The sequence below is a fragment of the Orycteropus afer genome, unplaced genomic scaffold (assembly GCF_000298275.1).
Source record: "Orycteropus afer afer isolate SDZICR_OR568_19922 unplaced genomic scaffold, OryAfe1.0 scaffold00011, whole genome shotgun sequence".
In the NCBI taxonomy this organism is placed as follows: Eukaryota; Metazoa; Chordata; class Mammalia; order Tubulidentata; family Orycteropodidae; genus Orycteropus; species Orycteropus afer.
The window spans coordinates 11394415-11420362 of NW_006921598.1; the positions used below are offsets into that span (position 1 = coordinate 11394415).

The 25948-nt window shown below is 36.6% G+C and overlaps 1 protein-coding gene across 1 annotated transcript in view; it reads right to left on the bottom strand.

Moving 5' to 3' along the window:
- SLC35A1 (solute carrier family 35 member A1) overlaps window positions 1-25666 on the bottom strand; it is a 49325-nt gene extending 23659 nt beyond the window's left edge. The window contains exons 1-4 of the mRNA XM_007950995.2: window positions 25651-25666; window positions 20360-20537; window positions 2151-2310; window positions 1768-1920 (exon numbers count right to left, since the gene is read on the bottom strand). Coding sequence (XP_007949186.1) covers window positions 1768-1920; window positions 2151-2310; window positions 20360-20537; window positions 25651-25666 — 507 coding nt within the window. The remainder of the gene's footprint in view (window positions 1-1767; window positions 1921-2150; window positions 2311-20359; window positions 20538-25650) is intronic.
- Window positions 25667-25948: the final 282 nt, after the last annotated feature.

A 25948-nucleotide genomic window follows, 5' to 3' on the forward strand; every position in this document is an offset into this window, starting at 1 on the left:
TTTTGGTCAATGACATGAGACAAAGTATATGTGAACTGCTGTATGAAAAGTGAATTTACTCTGTAAATCTTCACCCAAATCCTAAAAAAAAAAAAAAAAAAAGGTACTTTAAAACATTGAAGAAGGCTTTTAAAAGCATATTTCGTTCTGTAAGAAAAGAGAGTGTTTCTTGGGCTAGAAACGCACTGTTAGATGGTAGGAAAATAGGATTACCCAAATCTGGTTTCCAATTTCTCTGTAAAAAATAATTTTTTCTTTTTCTTTTTATTTAAAAGGATGTGTAACAAGCATGAGTGCATCTGGAAGAGAAAAATATGGTAAAGGAAAGGTGTGGGGCAGGAGGTGAGGATCGGGAGGTCTCGACCTAGAAACCGTATTATAGAAAGAAATATTACGGTTGTTTTAAGGGAGGAAAAAGACTTGGAACGTAAGGATGTTAATAGTTGTCCTCAAATATTCAAAGAATCATTATTTGAAGCTAATAGTGATTGAGTAATTGTGACATGAACAAAGAACAAGAGGCAAATATGGAAAGCTACATTCTGTTTAAAATAAGAACTTTCTAGAATGGCCCGAAAATAGGATATGCTGCACTATACCTGCGTTAGCTTACTAACTTTTCACACATATTATCTATATGAGGTGGAGCCAGTATCTTTTCTGTACTATGAAGTGTTACTTAAAACTCCTATTTTAAATACTGCAATACTTCCTAAGCAAATTATTTCTCTAAAAGTCTACAACTGAGTTAAATGTGTAGTGCATATTTCTTCAGTTTTGAAATGTCACCAAGAATATGAACATGTTATGTATCATCTGAAAACAATAAATTATTAACTTAAAACTCATTTTCAGAGGGAAGGGGAACACACCATTTCCCCCTTCTGGTAACTACCTAAAAAGGAATTGACTTCCCACTTTCAGAAGCTGTCCATATATTCCCAGCTGCCTTATACTCCTAAGAGAACATGCTCCCTTATTTGCTAAAAATTGAAGAGAATGTGGTTGCAGAGAGAAGCCCATGATCTTCAGGTCATTCACTAGAGCTTTACTGCCTAGTTGTTTTTGGAAAAAAACAATATGCGTCATGAAAAGATGCAAAAATCTTCAACAAAATCCTAGCCAATAGACTCCAACAACATAGACTTCTAGCCTCCAAAACTGTAAGAGAATAAATCCCTTTTATTTTTTAAAATAAAAGTTTGTTAAAGCCACCCACTTGGGTATTTCTGTTAGAGCAGTACTGGAGAACCAAAACAACAATCATGACAGTGAGTATGTGCAAAAGAATAAGAAATGTTGTGAGTTGAGGGAGAATATGAAAACTTGCTGAAGAAAACCTGTATCTTGCCCAGTGTTTCTGAGAAGATGTCTAAAAGAGGCCTCGGTGTTCTCAATACATATACTGTATGGAAGTTAGCAGAATTTCAGTCATAGGTTAGCTATTAATTATATATATAACCTTGAATAAGTTACTTTGCCTCTTTGAACTTCACTTTTGAAGGGGTTCAACTGCATTATGTTTAAGGTACTTTCTAACATAGTTTATGCATAGTCCTCTCTAAGAAACAGAAAACCAGTAACTGTTATTATCCTTAATAATAAACAACATTATACTAAGAAGGTACAAAAAGCCTATCTATTATAAGGCAAAGACCATTTTAAATGAAAGAAATGTAAACATATTGCATTCATTTATGTGACCATTTGAAGTATATTAGACTTAAGGAATTTTCCTATTCTTAGAGTATACATTTTGTTTCTTACCACAACTTTTGTAGCTTGGGCTGGTTTCCACTGTACAAGTGTGACTCCTCCACATAGCATAAAAACTGAAACCCACTGTAATTTGCTAAGTGTCCGGTTTAACATTAAAACAGTACATAAAGCAGTACAGGGAATCTTCAACTGGTAGGTCACCTAGAGGTAAAGCAGTGAATTAATGGATTCAGCTAATAACAGTCTCTAGCACATAATCTACATTTGTGTGTGTATGTGTGTGTGTATACACACACATACACACACACCTATATTTATAGATTTATTAGAAAAAAATTCTTGATAATTTTATAAAGGTTTAATAAAAAGTTGTTCACCATAAAAAGAGTTTTTAAGATTCTGTGTGTTGCATTATCAACAACTCCACTTACCTGGTACACTGCAGCATCCAGATTGCTCAGAGCTAGGAAAGCCATGTTGTTCTGAACAGCGTACACTAATGATGGCACACTTAACTTCATCAGTTCCTTGGGGCTTCCTAAGACATTTTCTCTTAAAGATGTCTTGAATCTACCCAGACTACCAGTTTCTCTTTGAAAACAAAAGTGGTGGGGAGGAGAGGGTAGTGAAGAAGAGAATTAAAGAGCATTCTCTTGGTAGATTCCCTCACACATAGGATAGCTATATTGTGTTAAGTCCACTGATGCAATTTAGCAAACTTAATTGTTTTAATAATTTCCAACTAATTTTAGATTCATTAAAAGAAACATAACAATACATCCTCATAAAAGAAATATAAGTCTTATTTGGGAAAGTATGCCCACAATGCCAAGCTCTGGTCAAAGCTTCAGGAGATAATAATAATGAGATAACAGAAAATCAGAATTGCTGATATTACCTATAAGAAATTAATTTAATCCCCTGCCACTTTAACCACCATTACATCAAGTTCACCCTGATTATTTTTTAACTAATTGGGTAGCATATTCATTTCTAAAGTTTTGTTTTGCGTTTTAACTGCAATGGATTTAAACTGCCAAAAAAAAGAAAGGAAAGGAAAATCCCTTAAATATTTATGGAAATCACTTGATTTAGGAATGGAGAGATTCAGATCAATATCATCTGTAAATAAATTCAGTGCTTATGAATTATAGGAGAGCAAATCATTTACATAAAATTTTGCAGGAAATCTGAATAATTAACACCAACGAAAGTAAATTATAATGTACATAAAAGTTGCTGTTTGATAACGTACATAAAATTTGCTGTTTGACAGCATACTGATTACACATGCTCTTAACTATTCTTATTTTTGTTCAGGAAAGGAACTAGCTAACCTGGCTCCTGTTGTAAATCAGCTTATTTATTTCCTGAACATAAAAATAAAACAATGTTTTATAAAAAGCATTAATACAAAAAGAAAGCTTTGTCAAAGGGGTTTAAACTGAAGTTTCTCCTTAAAAGGACCCTGGTATTTTGTTGGTGAGGTAGCTCTATTTCAACTCAGTATTTATGATAATCACAATGAGCTTCTGTATTTTTGGTAAACATAATCAACAGTTGTGAACTGAATTTTTCATATTCAATACTTCAAAACTAATTACCTAAGTTCTGAGAACAAAAAGTCCATAATGTCAAATTGACTACCTGTGCATATCTATTCTCTGTAGAACATTCCAGCATCGAAGAAAGGGCTTAAGACAGACAGTAAATGTGGTCTGGGCCACAGAAACAAAAGACATTCTTCACATTTACAAATCTTCCTCTGTTGCCAAATTCAACAACCTCCACATCACAATGGTAAACCTACATGCTGAAAAGTAATGAACACAGTCTGGTGGGGGACTACACACTGTATCAGAAGAGGGGAAAGAATACCAAAAAATCACTCTATGGAGAAATTCTAGAGAGCAGAGTTTTCCAAGTATCTTAAGACTGGCCCTTTAAAGCTGACTCTTTTTTTAAAAAAACAAGTCTAAGATGTTTTAAATACTTTTCTCACATCTTAAACAAAGTATAAAGAATTTTTTAACATTTTTCCCTCACTTATGAAATTAAAGAAAAAAGTAGAAAGATTAAAATAAGGAGAAACACAGGGGTCCAAGCCAATGAACTATCTGAACAACGTGATGTATTGGAAAACATAATTAAACATTTTATTACCATAATTATCATTAATAAGCATCATATAATAATCTTACATACTGTATGAAGTATGGGATGCTGCTTTCACTGTACAATAACTTTTAATGTCCTTCTAGAAAGCTGATTTTATGTACTTTAGAGTGGCACCATAAGGAGCTACTGAGAGGTACCTGTTCATCTCTACCCAGTTCCCACATGCCACCTCATCCCACATCCATTTACCTCTCACATAAATTTCCTCAAACTGAACCTTCAAAGGCTACAGGATAGTGGTTATTTATCCTTTCCCTAATTCCCATCAACAGACAATGCCATTTTACCACCTCCCCCACCCTTAGAAGTGCAAACCAGTAAAGCACCATGTGTGAGGATTAACCTTCAAGTCTTTGGCTCTTCTGACTAGATGCTTTTTGTTGGATGCACAAGCTGTTTCTTCACTGCCAGGAAGGTTTATGTATCCTTTTCTGGTTCCTTCTCTAATGCAGATATTAGAGAAGCCAAAATAGATCAGAATGCTAACTACTGAGAAGTTCAAGTTTCACTGTCATACCTTAAAATTATAGCAATATTATATAATCATAGTAAGTTATTTTTTAATAAATTGCAAAAATTAACAGAGTATGCTAAAAGAACTAGTAAAAGAGAGTGAAGGCTTAAGAAGGCTTAAGAAACATCAGGAAGTAGAATGAGGATATTTAGGAGACGTAAGAAAAAAGAATAAGTGGGAATCTAACCACTTAGAAAGTTTTAAAGAACAGGTAAATAATGGTTCAGGGCTAATCAGATTAATTCCTGGTTAATTTAGCTTATTTATTAAGAATACAGTTCTTTAAGCATTTATTTAGCTTTACTCACTAAAGTTAAAAAAGAAAGTAACAAGAGCTACTTATCTTCTAGGAAACACTAGTAATCATCAGTCCTTTTGTGTTACTATTGAGAAGACAAATATAAACTAACAATTCTAAATATACTACAACCTTGAATATACTATAAAAGAGACACATGAAAACCAAAAGGCTATTTTTTTCTTCTGTTTTCCTGACCTGATATATTCTTAGAAATCAAATCACAAGCACCTTTATGAGCACCTTTTGTTAAAAACAAGTAAATTTAATTATGTAAATAATGTTGCTAGAAAGAGCAAGCGCATGTATAATCAAAAAACACACATAACATTTATTTTTAGATAATGGTCTTCTTTCCCACTAAGTTACTTATTTGAACAATTAGACTTTTGTCACTGATAAAGGGTCTATGTGCAACCTTTTGTTACCTGAAGAAACTCTGGAGCTCTATGTTGATTGCAGAGAGATTCCACTTGCTGCCTCCCCACCCCTAAATTTCCTATCAACAGGCTGAAACCAATTCTTTCTGATCTATGTATGGTCAAAGTAGGCCTTATTCTTCCAGCTCCTGATCTGACGAGAACTACCAGGAGGCACAAAATCCTTGGCTAGGTTACCAAGGCACTGTGCAAAATGGAACACGGCGAAAGTTACTTGTGAGCTTAAGAAATTTAAATCTTGTTTACAAATTTCTTATCATCTACAAAGTTAAGTATAATTGACTCATATGAACTTTGGGAGCTAGGTATAAAAACCAATAAGGAAGTAAATATGAAGACAAAAATGCCCATCACATCAAGTATGTGGATTTTTCCTCTCCATGACCCTGAACTCCTTCTAGCACGGGTACCAAGCCAAACCCACCGCCATAGAGACCATTCCGACTCATAGCAACACTATATGACAGAGCAGAAGTGCTCCACAGGGTTTCCAAGGCTATAAATCTTCATGGAAGTAGACTCCCTCATTTTCCTCCCACAGAGAGGCTGGTAAGTTTGAACCACCGACCTTTTGGTTAGCAACTGAATGCCTTAATTACTGCATTACCAGAGCTCTATAACATGCATACAAAGAGGTGTTAAAAATGTCAAACAAGCAGGAGAAATAAAATAGGGCTAAATAAACTATAACATAATTATGTGATGATATTAATTATTCTACATTAATACTATTAAATAGTAAAAGAATTTTCTCCAGTCTTATAAGGATAAGCATAAGATACATTTGGTTTATTACTAAATATGCCCAAGGTATATGTACATTTAAATTTACACATCCTGCTAGGTTTATTTAGTGTTTATAGACTGTGGTGAACAGCAAACAATAAAAAGTTGACTTTAAGCCAATGTGAAAGTGTTTTCATTTCCTTCTCTTCATACTATCAATGACAGTTATAAATCTAAATTATCAATTTTTACATCTGTGACAGAGTTTAGTAAAGCATACAGCTAACAAGCAATTTTCATGTGAATAGTAGTAGTAACTAGTTATAAAAATATATTTTTAGATGTTACACTGTTGTATACTTAAAATTACAGCTTAGAAGCTAACTTATAATTTAAACATTTAAAGACCAAAATATTCAAATACAGCTTTTATAACTTCAAACTACTAACCTGTCTCCCTCCTCAAAAGCAGGATCTAGTAATTTCCTTTTCACTTTAAAAGTGATCTGATAAATTAATCATACATGTGCCAAAGATGTATGTACAAAGATCAGATCTTTGTTTTTCAGTATCAGAAGAATGGAAACACCCACATGTCCATCAGTAGAGATTGGTGTATATACATCAATACAATGAAATACCATGCAGCTCTAAAAAAAGAATGAGACATATTTTTCTGTACTGACATGGAATGAACACTAAGGTAAAATATTTAACTGGAAAAAAAAGTAAATGAAACACAGTGTATATGGTGTATATGTACACAGTGCCCAGCACATAACTAAAATTCACCAATTAGACTACAAAAACCTTATTTATCAAAGTAAAATAGCCACTCATTAATTCCTCCCCACGTCCTTTTTTTCTTCAATTCTAACTTAACTTTAATTTGAAATTATAAGTTTAATTTCACTTTCTAAAATTTACTGAAAATTATAAGTTAAATCAGTAAGGATATGGAAGGGACCCAAAAGTGAATACAAACAAAAAACCTGACAGTATTTCACATGAATAGCAAAATTACACTGAAGGAGAAAGAACCAACCTGACTGGTTATTCCAAAGCACAACATTTTTTACTATATGCTTTAAAGCTAAAGACAGCAAGTTGTTGTTGTTGTTGTTAAGTGCCGTCGAGTCGGCCCGACTCATAGCGACCCCTCCTTGGGTTTCCGAGGCAGTATCACTACGGAAGTAGGATTGCCCAACCTTCCTTCCGAGGAGTGGCTGGTGGGTTTGAACCGCCAGCCTTCTGGTTAGCAGTCAAGTGCCTTAGGTGCTATGCTACTGAGCTTTAATTGGTAGGTTTATTTTTTTCAGTTGTTTATGTTAGAAATTCTAAAACTATTATGTATTCTAGGATTCCAAAACCAAACCAAACCAAACTCACTGACATCAAGTCTGACTTATAGCTACCTCCTTTGGGTCTACAAGGCGATAATCTCTACGGAAGTAGACTGCCCAGGCTTACTTCTGTGGAGTGGCTGGTGGGTTTGGAAGGAGCTCTGGTGGCGTAGTACCTAAGGCATATGACTGCTAACCAGAAGGTTGGTGGTTCAAACCCACCAGCCACTTGGTGGAAGGAAGAATGGGCAATCTACTTCTGTAAAGATTTATCAGCTCAGAAACTCAAAGGGGTCACTAATGATTCTGTTGTTGTTGTTGTTGTTGTGTGCTGTCAAGTTGGACCCAACTCATAGCGACCCCTCCTTGGGTTTCTGAGGCAGTACCACTACGGAAGTAGATTGCCCAACCTTCCTTCTGAGGAGTGGCTGGTGGGTTTGAACCACCGGCCTTCTGGTTAGCAGTCAAGAGCCTTGGGCACTATGCTACCAAAGTTCCTAATGATTCTAAGACTGGACAAATAAAATATTTTAAAGATAATGGGAGTTAGGTTTGTCACTACCAGAGAAGGGAAATAGTATGGAAAAGGAGGGGCTAGGATAAATGCTATTGTGTTTGATCAGAATTGCAGATATCAATCAAAGTTTAACTTGCTGTACATACACGCACACACATACACGTGCTGAAATGGATATAGATGGTTATGCGTGCATACATATACGTATGTTTGCTAGCTCTGTTGGTTGAGGGGGCCTGGAAGCAGTGATACTCCGGTAGAAATGTTCACATTTAGGTCATAGTTTTTGGTTTGTAAATGCCATTCTTCACTAAAAGAAACAAGGGCTCCTTAGAAAAATGTGATTTCAGAATTGAGGCAGGAAAAAATACAAGGTAGCCTAGAATATCCTGCTATACTAAAAGGTAAGAAACTGCTCTTAAGACTAATAAAAATATTAAAAACAAAAAACAGGTCATCCCACTCTCCAGATCTAGGACAATTTGAGGATCAAATAATAATAATAGGCTATAACCCATACAATAAAATAAAAACTCATGAGTCCATTCTGAAACAAATAAATTGAATGAGAAAGGAAAGTTCCTTAGAGTACATCAATTAGTAAATGTGTAGGGAATGATAGGAGTCTGGTGGCATAGTGGTTAAAGCATTCACTGTTAATGAAGACAGTCCGCGGTTTGAACCCACCAGCTGTTTCACAAGAGGAAAATGTGGCAGTCTGCTTCTGTAAAGATTTACAGCCTTAGAAAATCTATGGGGCAGTTCTGTCCTATAGACTCCTGAGTCAGAATTGACTCGACAGCAGTGGGCAGACACAGGGAATGATGGAATTAGGAAATTATAATTGGCAACCACCATAGCAATAACTGTTTCAGACAAGACACGTCAATAAAGGATAACATTAGTGAATAAAAGTGTGATAAGAAACAGTATCTTTATTTAGTTTCAAAGTATCTCTCCACAAGATACTTATTAATTAAAAAAGATGAAAATAGTAAATTTACATGGAAAAACAGAGCAGACACTACTTTAAATCAAGACATCAAAGTTGAATCACCAGTAATGGATCAAATAGACATTATGTGCCTCATCATATAATCCACTGAGAACATATCATTTCTGTGGTATCCCAGGAAAAAAAACAAATTAAATCTAATCGTAAGATAACATCAAATAAAAAGACACTCTATAAAATAGAGAAAAAGTAGAGAGATACTCTACAAAATAAATGGCCTTTGCTTTTCAAAAATGTCAAGGACATTAAAAAAAAAAAAAAGAAGAAGAGTTCTAGATGAAAGCTAGAGATGTAACAGCTAAATATCAAGTGTGAACCTGAACTGGATCTCTCAGTCCAGGGAAAAAACGACATTATTATAAAGGACATTAGTGGGACAACTGGAAATATTTATCTAAGGTTTGTAAATTAGATAACAGCACTATTGAGTCCTATCAATGTCTTGATTTTAATCATTTTATTTTGATTATGTATGAGAATTCCTTGTTTTCAGGAAATACGCACTGAAAAGCTTAGGGACAAAAAGGTATGTGGTCTACAACTTAACTCTAACTGTTCAGAAAAAAATTACACACATACACACAAATGCATACATAAAATATAATCAAACATACATGGTGAATTGTTAACATTTGGAAATAAAAGTTTTAAAAAAGGAAAACTAAAATTATTGCAAGTTACTGAAATGCAAAACAATGTCACTAAAATGCTTATCTTTGTCCTGGCTAATCAAAAACTGCTCATTTCATTGTTCTGAAAGGCTCATCATTTGAAAATTAAAAATCAAGGAACTGTCCTCTATCCCAACATTGCCAACTACTTTCTCAATCCCTTTAGCAAATTAAAACGTCAGCCTAAAATTTCCCATCACAGTAATGGAAATACCTGCAGCTAAAAAGGAGGTACATGAATGAAATGAAAATTAGGTGTATTTACCTGCATGTTTGCCTCACCTGTTTCTAAGTGGGGGCATAACAGGATGTTTCCTTAATACCATCATTCTCTGGCAGCCTGCCACTCCCAATAGCAACAATCCTGAATGTCTGAAGGCAGCAAATTTAGTTGCTGCAATCTCAGAGGCAGATGCTTGGCACTTTACATAACCCGGTTTGACAGTGATTAACAGCTGGTGTTTTGCAGCGTGCAGTGACATGCTTTCCAAAGAAAAGAAGTTAGATATGTATCTGCTCGTGAGGTTTGCGAACACACATTTTTCACCACAGCCCCCAAATAGAGCATTATTCTTTGGCTTTATTAGGGCAACATTAACTTACACAAATAATAATATTTAAGTGGTTTCTTCATATGTATTGCAGTTTTCTTGGAGACCACACCACTATATGCATTTCTCTGCCTTCTGTTCTTTAATCGCACCCTAAAAGGAATTGATTTTACTGTTTTCCTAAAGAAATGAAAATGAAATCCTTAATCTTTTTAACCACAAATCAAACTCGCTGTCGACTTATAGCAACCCCTCCTTGGGTTTCTGAGGCATTATCACTACAGAAATAGATTGTCCAAACTTCCTTCCGAGGAGTGGCTGGTGGGTTTGAACAGCCAGCCTTCTGGTGAGCAGTCAAGTGCCTTAGGGACTTCACCCTAATATATATCAGGTACTTTCATGGAAGCAAGTCTATGTTTATTCTAGGATGTTAAATAGCCTAAACACACCAGACAGAAAAAAATTCAAGTTAATTGCATTGATCATTTTTTCGTTCATTCTTCTTAAACTACTATAAATAAGGAAAGCAAAGAAAAAAAAAGGAGGGGAGGATTAAAAGTAAACTGTGGTATTCCAGTGTTTAAGCAAACCAGCTATATGCTTCAGTCTACAAAGGTTTTGCCATTCAAACACAGTGAATATTGGGACACTCCCTGCCCCGTGTATGCAAACGCTCCTCCTACTCTGAGATAGAGAAAAGGGAAGAGAAAGAACCAAAGAGAATGGGGTCTCAATCATTTGACCTATGTTGTCATTTGGGGCTCTGTCCACGTAAGATTCCCTAACTATAAAAACCTGTTACAACTCAAAGCCTGACCCACATACCACGCCCCCCAAAAAACTAGCCTTTCATTTAAAACATGGGTCTGGAAGTTTTATTTTATTGAATAGTTGGGGGTTTTTTGTTTGTTTGGTTTTTTTTGTTTTTTCTTTAATATGAGTTTTTCTGAGGTCATTATGCATAAAAAAAATTCAACTCTACATTTACTACCATATTATCTAATTTTTTACATTAACTTTACACTATTTTCCTGAGTATGGAAAAACAAACTATTTTTCATTGTCAATTTTTTTAAATTTTTTCTCTGAAAAGAAGGCTCTTCAAGTTCTAAACTTCCTGTTATTTCTGATATAGTTATTCCACATTCTCCTACAATATTCTGAAATTGTTATACTTTCTCTCAGATGATACAAAATAAAGTATTGCTTCCACTTTGAAAACAAAGAAAAGTCTAATTTCATTTTTTTAGCTCAAAAGAATTATTTCATCATTGTGTAATAAAGAATATTCAAGCAAATATAAATTCGAAAATACAAAATCAAGTTTTTGTGCATAGTAAATCACCTCATAAAATTTTCAAGTAATAAATATTTTCTGCTATTTAGAAGTTTCTTCATCACAGCGACATGTTGACATCCAACCTTTTTTTTCACATCCTATGGCGTAGTGCCTAAGGCATTTGACTGCTAACCAGAAGGCTGGCAGTTCAAATCCACCAGCCACTCCTTGGAAGGAAGATTGGGCAACCTACTTCTGTAGTGATACCACCTCGGAAACCCAAGGAGGGGTCGCTATGAGTTGGATTTGACTCGATGGCAGTGAGGTTTTTGTTTTGTTTTTTTTTTTTTTAATTTGCCATTACTCCATTTATTTTTTAAAAAATACCAATTTTAATAAGTGTACAAAGAAATGACACCATTAGAATATCCGAAAAATCTTTTACTTCTTTACAAGCTTCATACCACTGAGTTTAAAAGAGAACATTCTAGGCGCTTTCATTTGCTGCAACCCTTAACTTTGTATTCATCTAATTCCAAACTGCTTCAGATGAAGTATTAAATCCCAGTTGTCCTTTCAACATCCAGAACTAACTTTCAACATTTTCACTAGGAATCTTTCCCAAACTGATTGTTGCTTCTGTGTGTTGTCAAGTCAATACCAACTTATAGCAAGTCTACAGAACAGAGTAGAATTGCCCCACAGCGTTTCTAACACTGTAATCTTTACAAGAAGAGATTAAACAAACAAGCAAACACACTGCCATCCAGTCAATTCCAACTCATAGCGACCTCCTTTGGGTTTCTGAGGCAGTAAATCTCTACAGAAGTAGACTGCCTAGTCTTCCTTTGCAGAGCAGCTGGTGGGTTTGAACTACCAACCTTCTGGTTAGTAGTCAAATGCCTTAGACACTACGCTACCTGAGCTCCTTAAACTGAGGTCTTTTCTCCCATGGAGCTGCCAGTGGGTTCGAGAGCCCACCTCTCAGTTAGCAGCCTCTCCCAAACTGACAGGGGTGGTTTAGTTTCATTATCAATCATCTCATCACACATTGTTGAATAAGCTGAAAAAGTAATTATCATGTCCTATAACATTTCATTTTCAAATTTATTCCCTTTGAATCTGTGACCCCATAAATTTAAATAATTTCCCTTTATCTTTTACTTTTTTATAATTCCAAAAATTTTAACACTTTTCACAGATGCCCTCTTAAAAGTAAAATGTTTGTTCCAAGAAGTGAAATATTTTTCCTATTTTGAATATCAGGTATTTTCTACCAGTGTGTTTCAAATAAGCACATAAGAATTTACCAATGTATTTCTCCATAAAAATTAGTATTCACTGTAAAATTTGGGTTTCAAACAAATTTTTTGAATTTTTTTCCAATGCTTTTTCCACCTAAAACTCTTTATGTGTGTTTTATTAAAAATAATAAGATTTTATTGTATTTTCAGTGAAAGTGTACACATCAAACCAGTTTCCTGCTCAACAATTTCTATACATATTACTCAGGGACACACATTCTTTGTGGAGTATGAGCATTCTCATTATTTCCATTCTAGTTCCATTCCCATCAATCTAGTCTCCTAGCCCCTCAACCTTCTCATCCATGTTTTAGAGTAACTGTTGACCATTTGGTCTCATATAGATGTTTTGTTTTATTAAAAAAAAAAAAAAAAAGCACAGTATTCAAGGGTGATAGTCATTACTTTTAAGGGCTAAAAAAGTTATTTAGCTAAAAGGTGACCTAAAGGGATAGTTTGGTTCAAGGCTGAAAGAATATTTCAGGCAACAGTCTTGGGGATTCCACCTGTCTCAGTGAATCCAGTAAATCTGGAGTCTTCTCAACAGCCATTGGTTATACAATGTCAAATACCAACCACCAAAATTCTGTATGTCATAATTCTTTACTTTGTCCTTATTGGCTTTGGTCATGTTCACAAAGTGCTTGCAAAATGAACATTGGTAAGTGTTCACCCAAAAGCAAGATCTACATTATGCTGGTGACAGAGCAATTATTATAGATGACGATGATGATGATGAATTACAGTATTTAGTTTTTCCACATATTGTTATTCTGACACCATTATTGACTGGTGAATTTTTAGAAATTTTTGTATTTTAATTTTGATGTAATTTTCAAAAAAGGTTCCAAGAAACAAACTACAAATGACTATACCTATACCACTAAGTAACTGAGGAAGAATAAGAAATATTGTACATAAAGTAATGTAAAGCCAAAGAAGCACCAAGATAAAGTCTGCATAGGTGGCTTAGTAGAACACCAGCCCAACTACTGAGTTATACCAAAGGCCTCACTGCTTTTTGCTGCCAAATTGATTTTTAAAAATTCTTAATAGTCACAGATCACACTGAAGCATGACTTGACCTTACAGTTTAAAATTTCATACATGCTTTAACAGTTCTATTTAATTCCCAAGTTATAATGTTTTGCCCCTTTGGAAAAAGAGGAACAAAGAGAGGAAATGTGTCCCCCCATGCCTGTTCTTCCAATTCATATATATATACACATATATACATATATGAAGGTTGGGCAATCTACTTCCGTAGTGGTACCACCTTAGAAACCCAAGGAGGGGTCGCTATGAGTTGGATCCAACTCAATGGCACATAGCAACAACAACAAATATAGATAGATAGATAGACAGATAGATAGATACATAGAGATTTTTTTAAAGAAGCTAAGCTTTAAGATTTTATTAATTTATTAATTTCCAGGTTGTTATATGGATGTTGTTCTGGAATTTAAACATAAGGACATTACTTCTGCAATGCCTTTTAAAGGTACCTGACATCATCCAGAAGGAAAAATTCCATAATTAAAGTAAAATTTCCAGAAAACTGAAATTCATTAAGTAAAAATATGTGAGAGGTCAGAGATTTTAGCCTACCTGCCAGATAATAAGTTACTTACCTACAAGATCAACTTTAACTCAAATATATTAAAGTTTTCCACCATATGGCCCCATGTCATTTTTCTTCTCTTTTCTCCTCACCAAAACAGTTTTAGAATATTCTTATTCAGAAGGTTATTTGTAATCATGTGCATGTTTACTGATATATTTTCTGTCTGTTCCACTAACCTAAGTTCCAAACAAGCACAGTCCATATCTATTGCATTCATACTCATATATCCAAAACCAAAAACCAAACTCACTGCCATTGAGTCGGATCTAACTCATAGTGACTCCTCCTTCGGTTTCCAAGGCAAATATCACTACAGAAGTAGACTGCCCAACTTTTCTTCTGAGGAGTGGCTGGTAGGTTTGAACCGCCAGCCTTCTGTTTAGCAGTCAAATGCCTTAGGCACTACGCCACCAGAGCTCCTACCTATCCAGTACACAGTATAATAGCTGTCAAATAGAAGTCACTCGTTCAGTATTTTTAAAATAAATTAAAAAGTGTTTAAATGCGTGGATATATGGGTGGATAGATGGGTGGACAGGCAGAATGATTAGGTATGTCTATGCAGGGGGAAGTGTTCCCAAGACCATGTATAGGGTTGGCAGACAATGTTTCTACAAGTGTATTGGTATGTTCTATAAGAATTCCCAGGTATATAGAAGAGCTGACAAGGGACAAGGTGGTTGTAATCACTTCTTGGGCACAGCCAGCTACCCAGAGGGACTGAGTATTGGACCTGTGGGCTCAGGACCATAGTCACAGGGAACATCAAGCTCAACTGGCATAACATACTACACAAAACATTGTTCCACATCCTACTTTGGTGAGTAGCGACTGGGATCTTAAAAGCTTGGAAGCGGCCATCGAGATGCAACAATGGGTCTCTCCTCATCCAAAGCAAAGAAGAATGAAGAAAACCAAAGATTCATGGAAACAATTAGTCCAAGCAACTGGTACACCATGCAACCCTCAGCCCATACAACTATGAGACCAGAAGAACTAGATGGTGCCCGGTTACCACTGTCAAGCCCTAGGAGGGGGATCTATGTAGGAGATTCTGGATAGAGTGGGAGAACAATGTGGAACAAAACTCAAAATCATCTGAAAAAAAAAAAGGGACCAAGTTTGCTTTGCTGGTCTGATAGAGCCTGATGGAACCACTGAGATTATGGCCCCTAGCTGCCCTTTAGGTCTGGAATTGAACCCTGTGGCTTTCAGTCAAACAAAAGATGTGTGAGCTGAACATTTATATCAGGTAGATACACTCCTTGGAGAGATCCTTCATGGAAGAATAGAAGGGCTGTGTATATACAGGGAGACGGCTCAGGGGACAGGAGTGCATGGAGGGAAGGACACAAGGAAGAGGTAACTATGGGGAGGAAGTGGGAAGGGAGCTGTTGCATTGTGGGAAATTGTAGTCAATGTCATGAGACAAAGTATATGGGAGCTGCTGTATGGAAAGTGAATTTGCTCTGTAAACTTTCACCCAAATCATAATTGAGGAAAAAAAAGGTGTTTAAATGTAATTTTTCTGTTTCTACCTACGAATCTACTCATTGCTTCCCCATTCTCACTAAAACACAACCTAAAAGCTTATAAATTCTCACTTGCCCATGGGACTTAGACCCATCCTTATCTCATAAATCCTTCCCCAAGTAGGCTAGTCTTCATTCATCCTCCAGTTGCTTCATACCACTCATCTAGCATGCATCAGATATGACATATTATTAGCTGTATTTATGTCTAGCATGGTAATACAGATGTTGAAAACCTACAGACAGCAAGCTCCAAGCACTGCAAGTTGCTCTGCAGCAGTCAGTGCTTACCGGTGTTCTGCTAGGAGCTCCTGAAGCAGTACTTCAGCTGTATCTAAAAGCCAGTAGCTCCCACCTGCACACATTTTAATAATTAAGAAAGTATTTGTCAGTTCCCTGCTGAAAAAAGATAATTTTCAGACACTAAATACTACAAGAAAACTATCAATTCCAGATCTAGTTCTCATTTTTAGAACCAAAAAAAAACTGAATTTGATCAAATGAAACCCCTTATCTGTATATAAATACTACAGCTACCACCACCACTCATCTGTCAGTTTGTCATACTGTGGTGGCTTGCATGTTGCTATGAGGCTAGAGACTATGCCACTGGTATTTCAAATGCCAGCAGGGTCACCCATGGTGGACAAGTTTCAATGGAGCTTCCAGACTAAGACAGACTCAGAAGAAGGAAAGGACCATCCACTTCTCAAAATATTGCCCAGTGAAAACTTTATGAATAGCCCTGAAACACTGTCTGATATAGTGCCGGAAGATGAACCATTCAGGTTGGAAGGCACTCAAAATATGACTGGGAAGAGCTGCCTCCTCAAAGTGGAGTTGACTTTAATGACATGGATGGAGTAAAGCTTTCAGTACCTCTCTGTTGGCTGATGTGGCATGACTCAAAATGGGAAGAAACGGGCAAATAGCCATTAAAAATGGGAACACAGAATGCACAAAGTATGAATCTAGGAAAATTAGAAGTTGTTAAAAATGAAATGGAATACATAAAGATGGATATCCTAGGCATTAGTGAGTTGAAATGGACTCGTTTTGGCCATTATGAATCAGATAACCATATGATCTATTATGCCAGGAATGACAAATTGAAACGGAATGGCATGGCATTCATTGTCACAATAAATGTTGCAAGATCTATCATGAAGTACAATGTTGTCAGTGATAAAGTAATATCCACCTAGAAAGAAGACCAGATGTAACTATTTATGCACCAACCACCAAAGCCAAAGATGAGGAAACTAAAGATTTTTACCAACTTCTGCAGTTTGAAATTGACCAAACATGCAATCAAGATGTATTGATTATTACTGGTGATGGCAATGCAACAGTTGGAAATAAAGAAAATATGGCCTTGATGATAGAAATGATGCCAGAGATCACATGACAGACTCATGCAAGACCAACAACTTATTCATTACAAATACCTTTTTTTTGACAATATAAATGGTGGCTATGCACATGGACCTCTCCAGAGTCAGAGCAATTATATCTGTGGAAAGAGGTGATGGAGAAGCTCAGTAACTGTACCCAAAACAAGAGCCAACTGTGGAAAAGACCATCAATTGCTCATACACAAGTTCAGGCTGAAGCTAAAGACAATTAAAACAAGTCCATGAGAGCCAAAATATGACCCTGATTATACTCACCTGAATTTAGAGACCATTTGAAGAACAGATTTCATGCATGGAATACCAATGACCAAAAACCAGATGAGGTGTGGTATAATATCAAGAATATTATACATGAAGAAAGCAATAGGTCATTAAAATTACAGGAAAGGAAGAAAAGAACAAAACAGATGTCAGACGAGACTCTGAAATTTGCTCTTGAATGGACAGTAGCTGAAGCAAATGAAGAAATGATAAGATAAAAAAGATGAACAGAAGATTTCAAAGAGCACCTCAAGAAGATAAAGTCAATATTATAATGAAATGTGCAAAGCCCTGGAGTTAGAAAATCAAAAGGGAAGAACACACTTGGCATTTCTCAAAATGTAAGAACTGAAGAAAAAATTCAAGCCTCAAGATGCAATATTGAAAGATTCTGTGGGCAAAATATTCTACAGGAAACATCAAAAGAAGATGGAAGGAATACACAGAGTCACTGTACCAAAAAGAACTGGTCAACATTTATACATTTCAGGAGGTGGCCTATGATCAAGAACTATTAGTATTGAAAGAAAAAGTCACAGCTGGACTGAAGGAATTGGTGAAAAACAAGGCTCCAAGAATTGATGTTATACTCATTAAGATGTTTCAACAAACAGATGCCTCACTGGAGGCACCCACTTGTCAATACCAAGAAGTTTGGAAGACATCTACCTAGCCAACTGAATGGAAGAGATCCATATCTATGCCCATTCCAAAGAAAGGTGATCCTGTACAGAATGTGGACATTATCAAACAATATCATTAATATCACATGCAAGTAAAATTTTGCTGAAGGTACTTCAAAAATGGTTGCAGGAATATATTGACAGGGAACTTCTAGAAATGCAAGCTAGATTCAGAAGAATAAGGGATGTGGACATGGAATAAGGGATATCACTGCTGATGTCAGATGGGTCTTAGCTGAAAGCAAAGAATACCAGAAAGATGTTTACTTGTGTCTTACTGACTATGCAAAAGCATTCCACTGTGTGGATCATAACAAATTATGGACAGCATTGAGAAAAATGGTAATTCTAGAACACTTAATTGTGCTCATGAGGAACCTGTACACAGACCAGGAGGCTATCATTTGAACAGAACAAGGGGCTACTGCATGGTTTAAAATCAGGAAGGGAATGTGTCAGGATTGTATCCTTTCACCATACCTATTCTATCTGTATGCTAAGCAAATAATCCAAGAAGCTGGATTATATGAAGAAGAATGAGGCATCAGGACTGGAGGAAGACTCATTAACAACCTGTAATATGCAGATGACACAGTCTTGCTTGCTGGAAGTGAACATGGTTTAAAGCACTTACTGATGAAGATTAAAGACTACAGTCTACAGTATGGATTATACCTCAATATAAAGAAAACGAAAATGCTCACAACTGGACCAATAAGCAGCACCACAATAGATGGAGAGATGATCGATATTGTCAAAAATTTCTTATTACTTGGTTCCACAATCAAAACCCATGGAAGCAGCAGTTAAAAAATCAGACGACGTATTGCACTGGGCAAATCCGTTGCAAAAGACCTCTTTAAAGTGCTGAAGAACAAAGATGTCTCCTTGAAGACTAAAGTATGCCTAACCCAAGCCATGGTATTTTCAATAGCTCATATGCATGTGAAAGCTGGACAATGAATAAGGAAGACTGAAAAAGAGTTGATGCTTTTGAGTTGTAGTGGCGAAGAATATTGAAAATACCATGGACTACAGAAGAATGAACAAATCTGTCCTGGAGGAAGGGCAGCCAGAATGCTCCTTGGAAGCAGGAATGGCCAGACTTTGTCTGACCTACTTTGGTCATGGTGTCAGAAAGGACCATTCCCTGGAGAAGGATATCATGCTTGGTGAAGTGGAGGGTCAGCGAAAAAGGAGAAGGCCCTCAAAGAGATGGATTGACACAGTGGCTACAACAATGGACTCAGGTATAGTAAGGATTGTGAGGCTGGTGCAGGACCAGGCAGTGTTTCGTTCTGTTGTACATAAGGTCAGTATGAGTCAGAGCTGACTCAATGGCACCTAACAATAAGAACTACCACTACCACCACAACCATTTAGTAAGGGTTTACTGTGTGCCAACCACCATGCTAAGTAACCAACCTATAGGATTTTATTTCATTCTCACAACTCTACATTATTATCTCCAATGAAAAAACAAAAGAAGAAACTAAGGCTTAGAGAGGTTAAGAAATGTATGCATAGTCATAATTCCAGTAAGTCTAGAAATAAAAATAGGTCTATCTCACTTCAAAGTGATCTTATACTGAATCCTTAACTAAAAAGATTCTGATCTGATGTTACTGATTCAAAGCTCAGAGCTGCCAAATATCAACAATGCGAACCTGAGGAACCTCAGACACTGTATTGATAAAATGGGGATAATTATAGTACTTACCTCAAAAATGTACAAAGATTAAATGAGATAATTCACGAAAAGCACTTAGCACATTATATAGCACCTAACACAGGAAGCACACAAGAAGTGCTAACTATCATTATTCTTTACCTCTCTTAAATGTCAGCAAATTTTTATCTGTAAGGACCAAGTAATAAATATTTTCAGCTCTTTGGTCACATGGTCTTTGTCGCAACAAAACCAGACACCAAGCTGGATTTGGTTCAAGGCCCATAGTTTTCTCAACCCTTCTACAAAGCAGGGTTCTTTAACCTGAACACTACCGATATTTTAGACTGGATAATTCTTTGTGCATAATATCTTGTGCATTATAGGATGTTTAGCAACATCCTTGGCGTCTACCCATTAGATGCCAATAGCATCCTCCCAGTTATGATTAACCAGAAATATCTTATGGATGAGGGAAGGTGAAATTGCCCAAGAAAACAAACATTACTCTAGAGCAATCAACATATAAAGAGAGGTAGCTTGAATTTCCTAATTAAAAAAAAAAAATACCTAAGTGGGAAAAAAATAATTTCACACACTAAAAGGTTATTTATACTTACTTAGCTAAAATTCCCACACTTAGCAATAACTTTATAACTTCTGTAATGCACACGGCTGTGGTGGAAAAGTAGAGTTCTTTGTCTGATGTCCTTGTGTATCTTAAAGCTATGGTGTAAGCTGCAGCCACCAGGGTCATCACTATCAAGCAGTATAACTTGAATAACAAACTGACATTCTCTGGAAAATAGGTGCAACAGAAACATTATTGAGTAGAGAATATTATGTATATAAAAGTTAATCATTATAGCCCAAATACTTTCCAATTTCAAGTACAAAATACTTATATAAATCAATAACGTTTAAAAATTTATTTCAAAACAATATTTTCCAATTCCATGAACATAACAAACACACATACACAAAACACAGCTGATTTTAAATATTAACTTCAGTTAGAGATTGATTTTGTTCCCAGGGAGTGTGTCAATTACAAGATCATATGATATACTAACCCTCGGTTGTTGTTAGCTGCCGTGGAGTCGATTTAGACTCACGGCAACCAACCTGACAGAGTAGAACTGCCCCATGGGGTTTTCTAAACTTTAATCTTTATGGGAGCAAATTGCCAAGTATTTCTTCTGCAAAGTCACTGGGTGGGTTCAACCTTTTGGTTAGCAGCTGAGAGCTTAACTGTTGTGCCACAGGCTCATGTTTTAGATAACATTGTAATAACAAATTCATCGGAGCAAAGCATGAAAACAACTACAGTAACAGATTCTAAATGTAAAGACAGCAGAAAGAAAACAAAAGGAGTAACTGAGTGATAAAAGTGAACTTAATATAGAAATTTACCATGATAAAAAACAAATTCCATCTAGCTTCTCATTTCACTAAATTATGCAGAGAAATATTTCAAAGCACAAACAAGAATATTAAGAACGAAGCTCTATCAAACTTGAAATACAGAAAATATACAACTTACAAATAATTTAAGAACTGCCTGCAAATATATCTGAGCCGCAGCCATCACTCAGGCACCAAGATCATCTCAAGCCCTTGATGTCTTCTGATCAAACACCTTCAGTAAAATCACAAGCACTGTGGCTAGGTACAAGGTCCTCCTCCTGCCCTTCCTTGTGCTTCCTTGAGCTCAGTCCGTCTCTAATACTGCCATCATCCAAAGCTCAAACTCTTTCTTTACTCACCTCCCACCTCTCATCCTGCAGCTCTCCTTAACCTCCATCCAAATCTTCAGTCTCAGATTAAACAGGGATTGTCAAACTTTTTTCTTTAGTAAATATTTTTAGACGTCCCAGGCAACGAGGAAAAACTGAGGCTATTATATACGTACTCGTGGAACAAGAAAGAAAACAAATTCTCACAAATTCTTTGACAAAATTCAAAATGTAGTAATAATTGAGTACAATGCTTTGTAAAACAGGTCTACTAATGAGAAGAACACAATGATCATGAAGATGGCACAGGACTGGGCAACGTTTCATCCTATTATACATAAGGTTGCCATGAGTAACAGTCAACTCCATGTCAACTAACAAGAACAGAACTTGGGGAGGGGGGTGTTAATATTTCCCTTAATTGGGGCTCAAAGTTAGCATTCCATCATCAAATCAATTGCAAATGTTCATCAATAAAACCCATTGTTAGCTCTCAGGCCATGCAAAAACAGGGAATGAATCAGATATGGCCAATGAACCATACTTTAGCAGCCTCAGGTTAAGAATTCAAAGGGACAAAGGGTGACTCCGGGCTGCTACTGTACCTACCTACATTATGTGCTAAGTACACTTTTGTTCCCTGCTTTGAGCCTAACCACAATTTAAAAACATAGGGTAACAAAAATGAAAGTTTCAAACAAATTATCTTTACATATACAAAGTAGAAATGTACAAGAAAATAGATTCTTTCTTCTATATAAATATTTTCCACGGGAATTAGAAATGAGTTAAAATAATTTGTAAATCACAGGCAAATCTGGAAAACTGAATCAAGTCTTAACTAGAAAGTAGTAAGGTAGCACAAAAGAGCTAAAGTTTATTATCTGCCTAAACTTTCTTTCCAAAAGATCTGCTTATGTTTAAAAAAAAAAAAAAAGTTTGTATAAAAGAAGTGAAGGAGATCACAATATTTCCTTTGTTCTAAACTTTCCTACACTAGGGATAAATATATGACTTCAAAAATAAACAGCGATAACCTTTAATTACTAGGCGAGGAGAAAGCATTTCCAATCTTCTGAATCAGCAGTGAGCAAACTATAGCTCTTATCATTTGTTTTCATATGACCTATAAGTTCAGGATGGTTTTACATTTTTAAATGGCTAACAAAATATATAACAATTTCTGACATCTGGAGATTACATGAAATTTAAATTTCAATGTCCATAAATAAAGTTGTACTGGAACATAGATAAGCTCATTCATTTCCATATTGTGTATGGCTTCTTTCACCCTACAACACCAGAGTTGAGTAGTTGTGACAGAGATCAATCTGGCCCTTTACTGAAAAAGTTTGCCAATCTATGTCTTAGATTATCATCACTTTCATAAATAGGAAAAGTTAGGGCTACCAAACTAAAAACTACTTTATTTTAGCTTTTATATAGGCTCTTGATTCCAAAAACATGTTGTTGTTGTTATGTGCCGTCGAGTCAAACCCGACTCATAGTGACCCCTCCTTGGGTTTCCGAGGCAGTATCACTACGGAAGTAGGATTGCCCAACCTTCCTTCCGAGGAGTGGCTAGTGGGTTTGAACCCCAGCCGTCTGGTTAGCAAGCAAGTGTCTTAGCCACTATGCTACCAGAGCTCCCTCCAAAAACAACATAGTGAATGTTTAAACTCTAAACCAAATATTTATTGTCTACAAATATACTCTGATCCATAACATTATTTTGTCATCAGCTCTGAAAATATTTGCATGATTATATAAGAATATGTATCGTATTCTTGAAAATAACTACTGATCTAAGTGGAAGACTGATCAAATACATTTTAGATACTTGCAAAACATATAGGGCTTTGGCATGGAACATAATTTTAGAAGTATATTAAAGGAATTTTCGAAAAATGTTTTTAAGCATGATTTTCTATCACTTCAGTTTAACATTAGATCAAAATATTTCTTCAACACCATTCATAAATTATCCAGTATAAGATTTCAATTATTAGCAATTTAAAATTTTTAAGTTTAATATCATAAAGTCCATGACATTTAATCACATTAAATTTTGCTGAGAATTTAAATCATACCCAAGTGACTACAGAGCTAACCCACAATTCAACTGGCAGCAACCTCTTAACCATCAGTCTTCCACTTCTCACAGAGTTCCCATTAGTCCCCACACATATTGTTTCTATGTGGAAAATGGCCCCCCAAAGAAAGCCAACTGCTAATGACAGTGACAGAAATGAAATGGCCTAAAAATCAATAGTTCTTAACTAAAAAATATAAGTTTGGAATAAACTAAAACATGGAAGTTTCTGTGAATTGATCAAATCTGTTCTGTTATTTACATCTTTTAATAAGTGTGCAAAAATAAATTAATAGCTTATTAAATCACCCTTGTTCTATATTTATAGGTGCATTTGAGGTATGAACTTACTTTTCAGTTATATTTTACTATATTTTATGGGTGACATTATTTTTAAGACCTGAGAACTCAGAAATTCAGGAGCCTCAGATAAATCTTTTGTGAATACCAAACTACTGAAACTACAATTTTCTATTATTCTTTTCTAGTGGAGATACAAGACTTGTAACACAAATATTTACTGGCATTAAGCCTAGATCTGTAAATTGTGGCAATTATTTCAAATAATGATTTGACTTCTGTAATCTTCAGGTTTTTGATTCTCATTATCTTCCTGTCCTTATTTTATCTTAGTTTTCAAAATACTACTTTTAATCCCTTTACTTCCTGTACTGCCACAAAAAAGACTCTGAAGATTAGTTACCTTAAATGGGAGAATACATAAACGAAGCATATGCAACTACAGACAACACCCATGGGCAAGGCCTGAATAAATGTGGACTCCCCAAGCAGGAAAATAATTCCACAACCATGTAACAGGATAGTCTTCAAATATTTGTTCAACATTTATTAAGAGGTGAAAGCAAGTCTCCTATGGGGGAAGGGTAGAGAAAGAATCAGAGTATCGCCCAACTCCTTCAGTTCTGGTCCCAATTTACATACCCTAGTTAGCAAAACAAAAGTGTTTCAGACGAATCAGACTACTCCTCCTTAAATGGCAATTAGTCACTAGATATTATTACCCAAACGTGTCAATATTTGTGGAAGAAGGATGGATCTCACCTCCTACCCAAAATACCAATGCTCCTTCTAACCACAAGCATTACTTTTGGGAGGAATTCTGTTAAGGTTGGCTTTCTCCATCTCATTATGGTGTCAGTGCTGTTTTAATCCTCCAATGATGTTTTTAGTGGCTGCTACTAAACCAGCCTCCGCTTGGGCTCAGCACCTGGAGCATAGTTTTTCATTAATTTTATTTTTTTTAATTGTGATTTGGCTGAAAGTTTACAGAGCAAACTGGTTTTCCATTGAACAATCTATACACATTCTGTTTTATGGTATTCACTGTATGCCACAAAATGTTCACACTGTAACAGCATTCTTCCCACCTCCTCCCTTCCCTTCTCCTTCCTTCCCATCCCCTCCAGCCTTCCTAACTATCCCTGGGCAAATGCTGTCCTCTTGAGCTCAGATGCTTGGTTGTTCTAATGAGTGCATACACTCCTGGTATTACAGTTCACCTTATAAACCTATCGTTTAGGTGAAAGTTGAGTCACCGGGGTTAAGTTCAGGTCCTAGCTTGAGCATGCCTTTAAGTCTCTAAGCATCAGTAGAACAGAAGCTGCAGAAGAGACTGCAGTCACGGCGACGCCGGCCCGGGCATAGAACTGTCCTGCCTCATGCAGGACCAGCTCCAGACCTGCGCCCGGGTACCTCTCTGCTCCACCGCAGCCTGGGCCTGTCTGAATTCAGTCCCCACCCACAACCAGCTCTTCGAGCCAGGCACGGTCTCGGACCGCCGAACCAGACAGCACGAAGTCTGTCACCGGGAGGGCAGCTGCAGTAGGAGGCTGGTTGCCGCGCGCTGCCCTGACAGGCGGCTGAGTATACTCAAGCCACGGAGCGGCTCAAGAGAAACCTGAAATCCGACGCCCTAGCCTTGCCCCGGAGCCACCTGGGCGCACAGGTCGTTCAGCGGCCCGACAGGTGCTGACAAGCGCTGATGCTCGTCCGCCAACGCCCCCCCATGGGCTCTGAACTGTAGCCGTGCCCATTCTCCCCTCCCGGTGCCCATCAGCCTCACCTCTTGGGGAAGCCATGGTTGCCAGACAGCCCCGCGCGGAACTGACGCGCGCCCCCTTTGCATGCCTGGCGCAAGACGCGGGGGACCGCCCCCTATGGTCATAGAGACGAAAAATCCTAGGCCTAGAGCGCCTCGCTGACCGGCCGCCCAGCGGCTGACAGCCCAAATACCCACTAAAATTAAGGCCGGGAAACTGAGCCACTTCCGACAATGGGAAGAACCCGGATGACAAATAGACCTTTACCATCCAGTCCTAGGTAACAAATGTGTAAAACTTAGTTCCTAGGCGCTGTTAAGT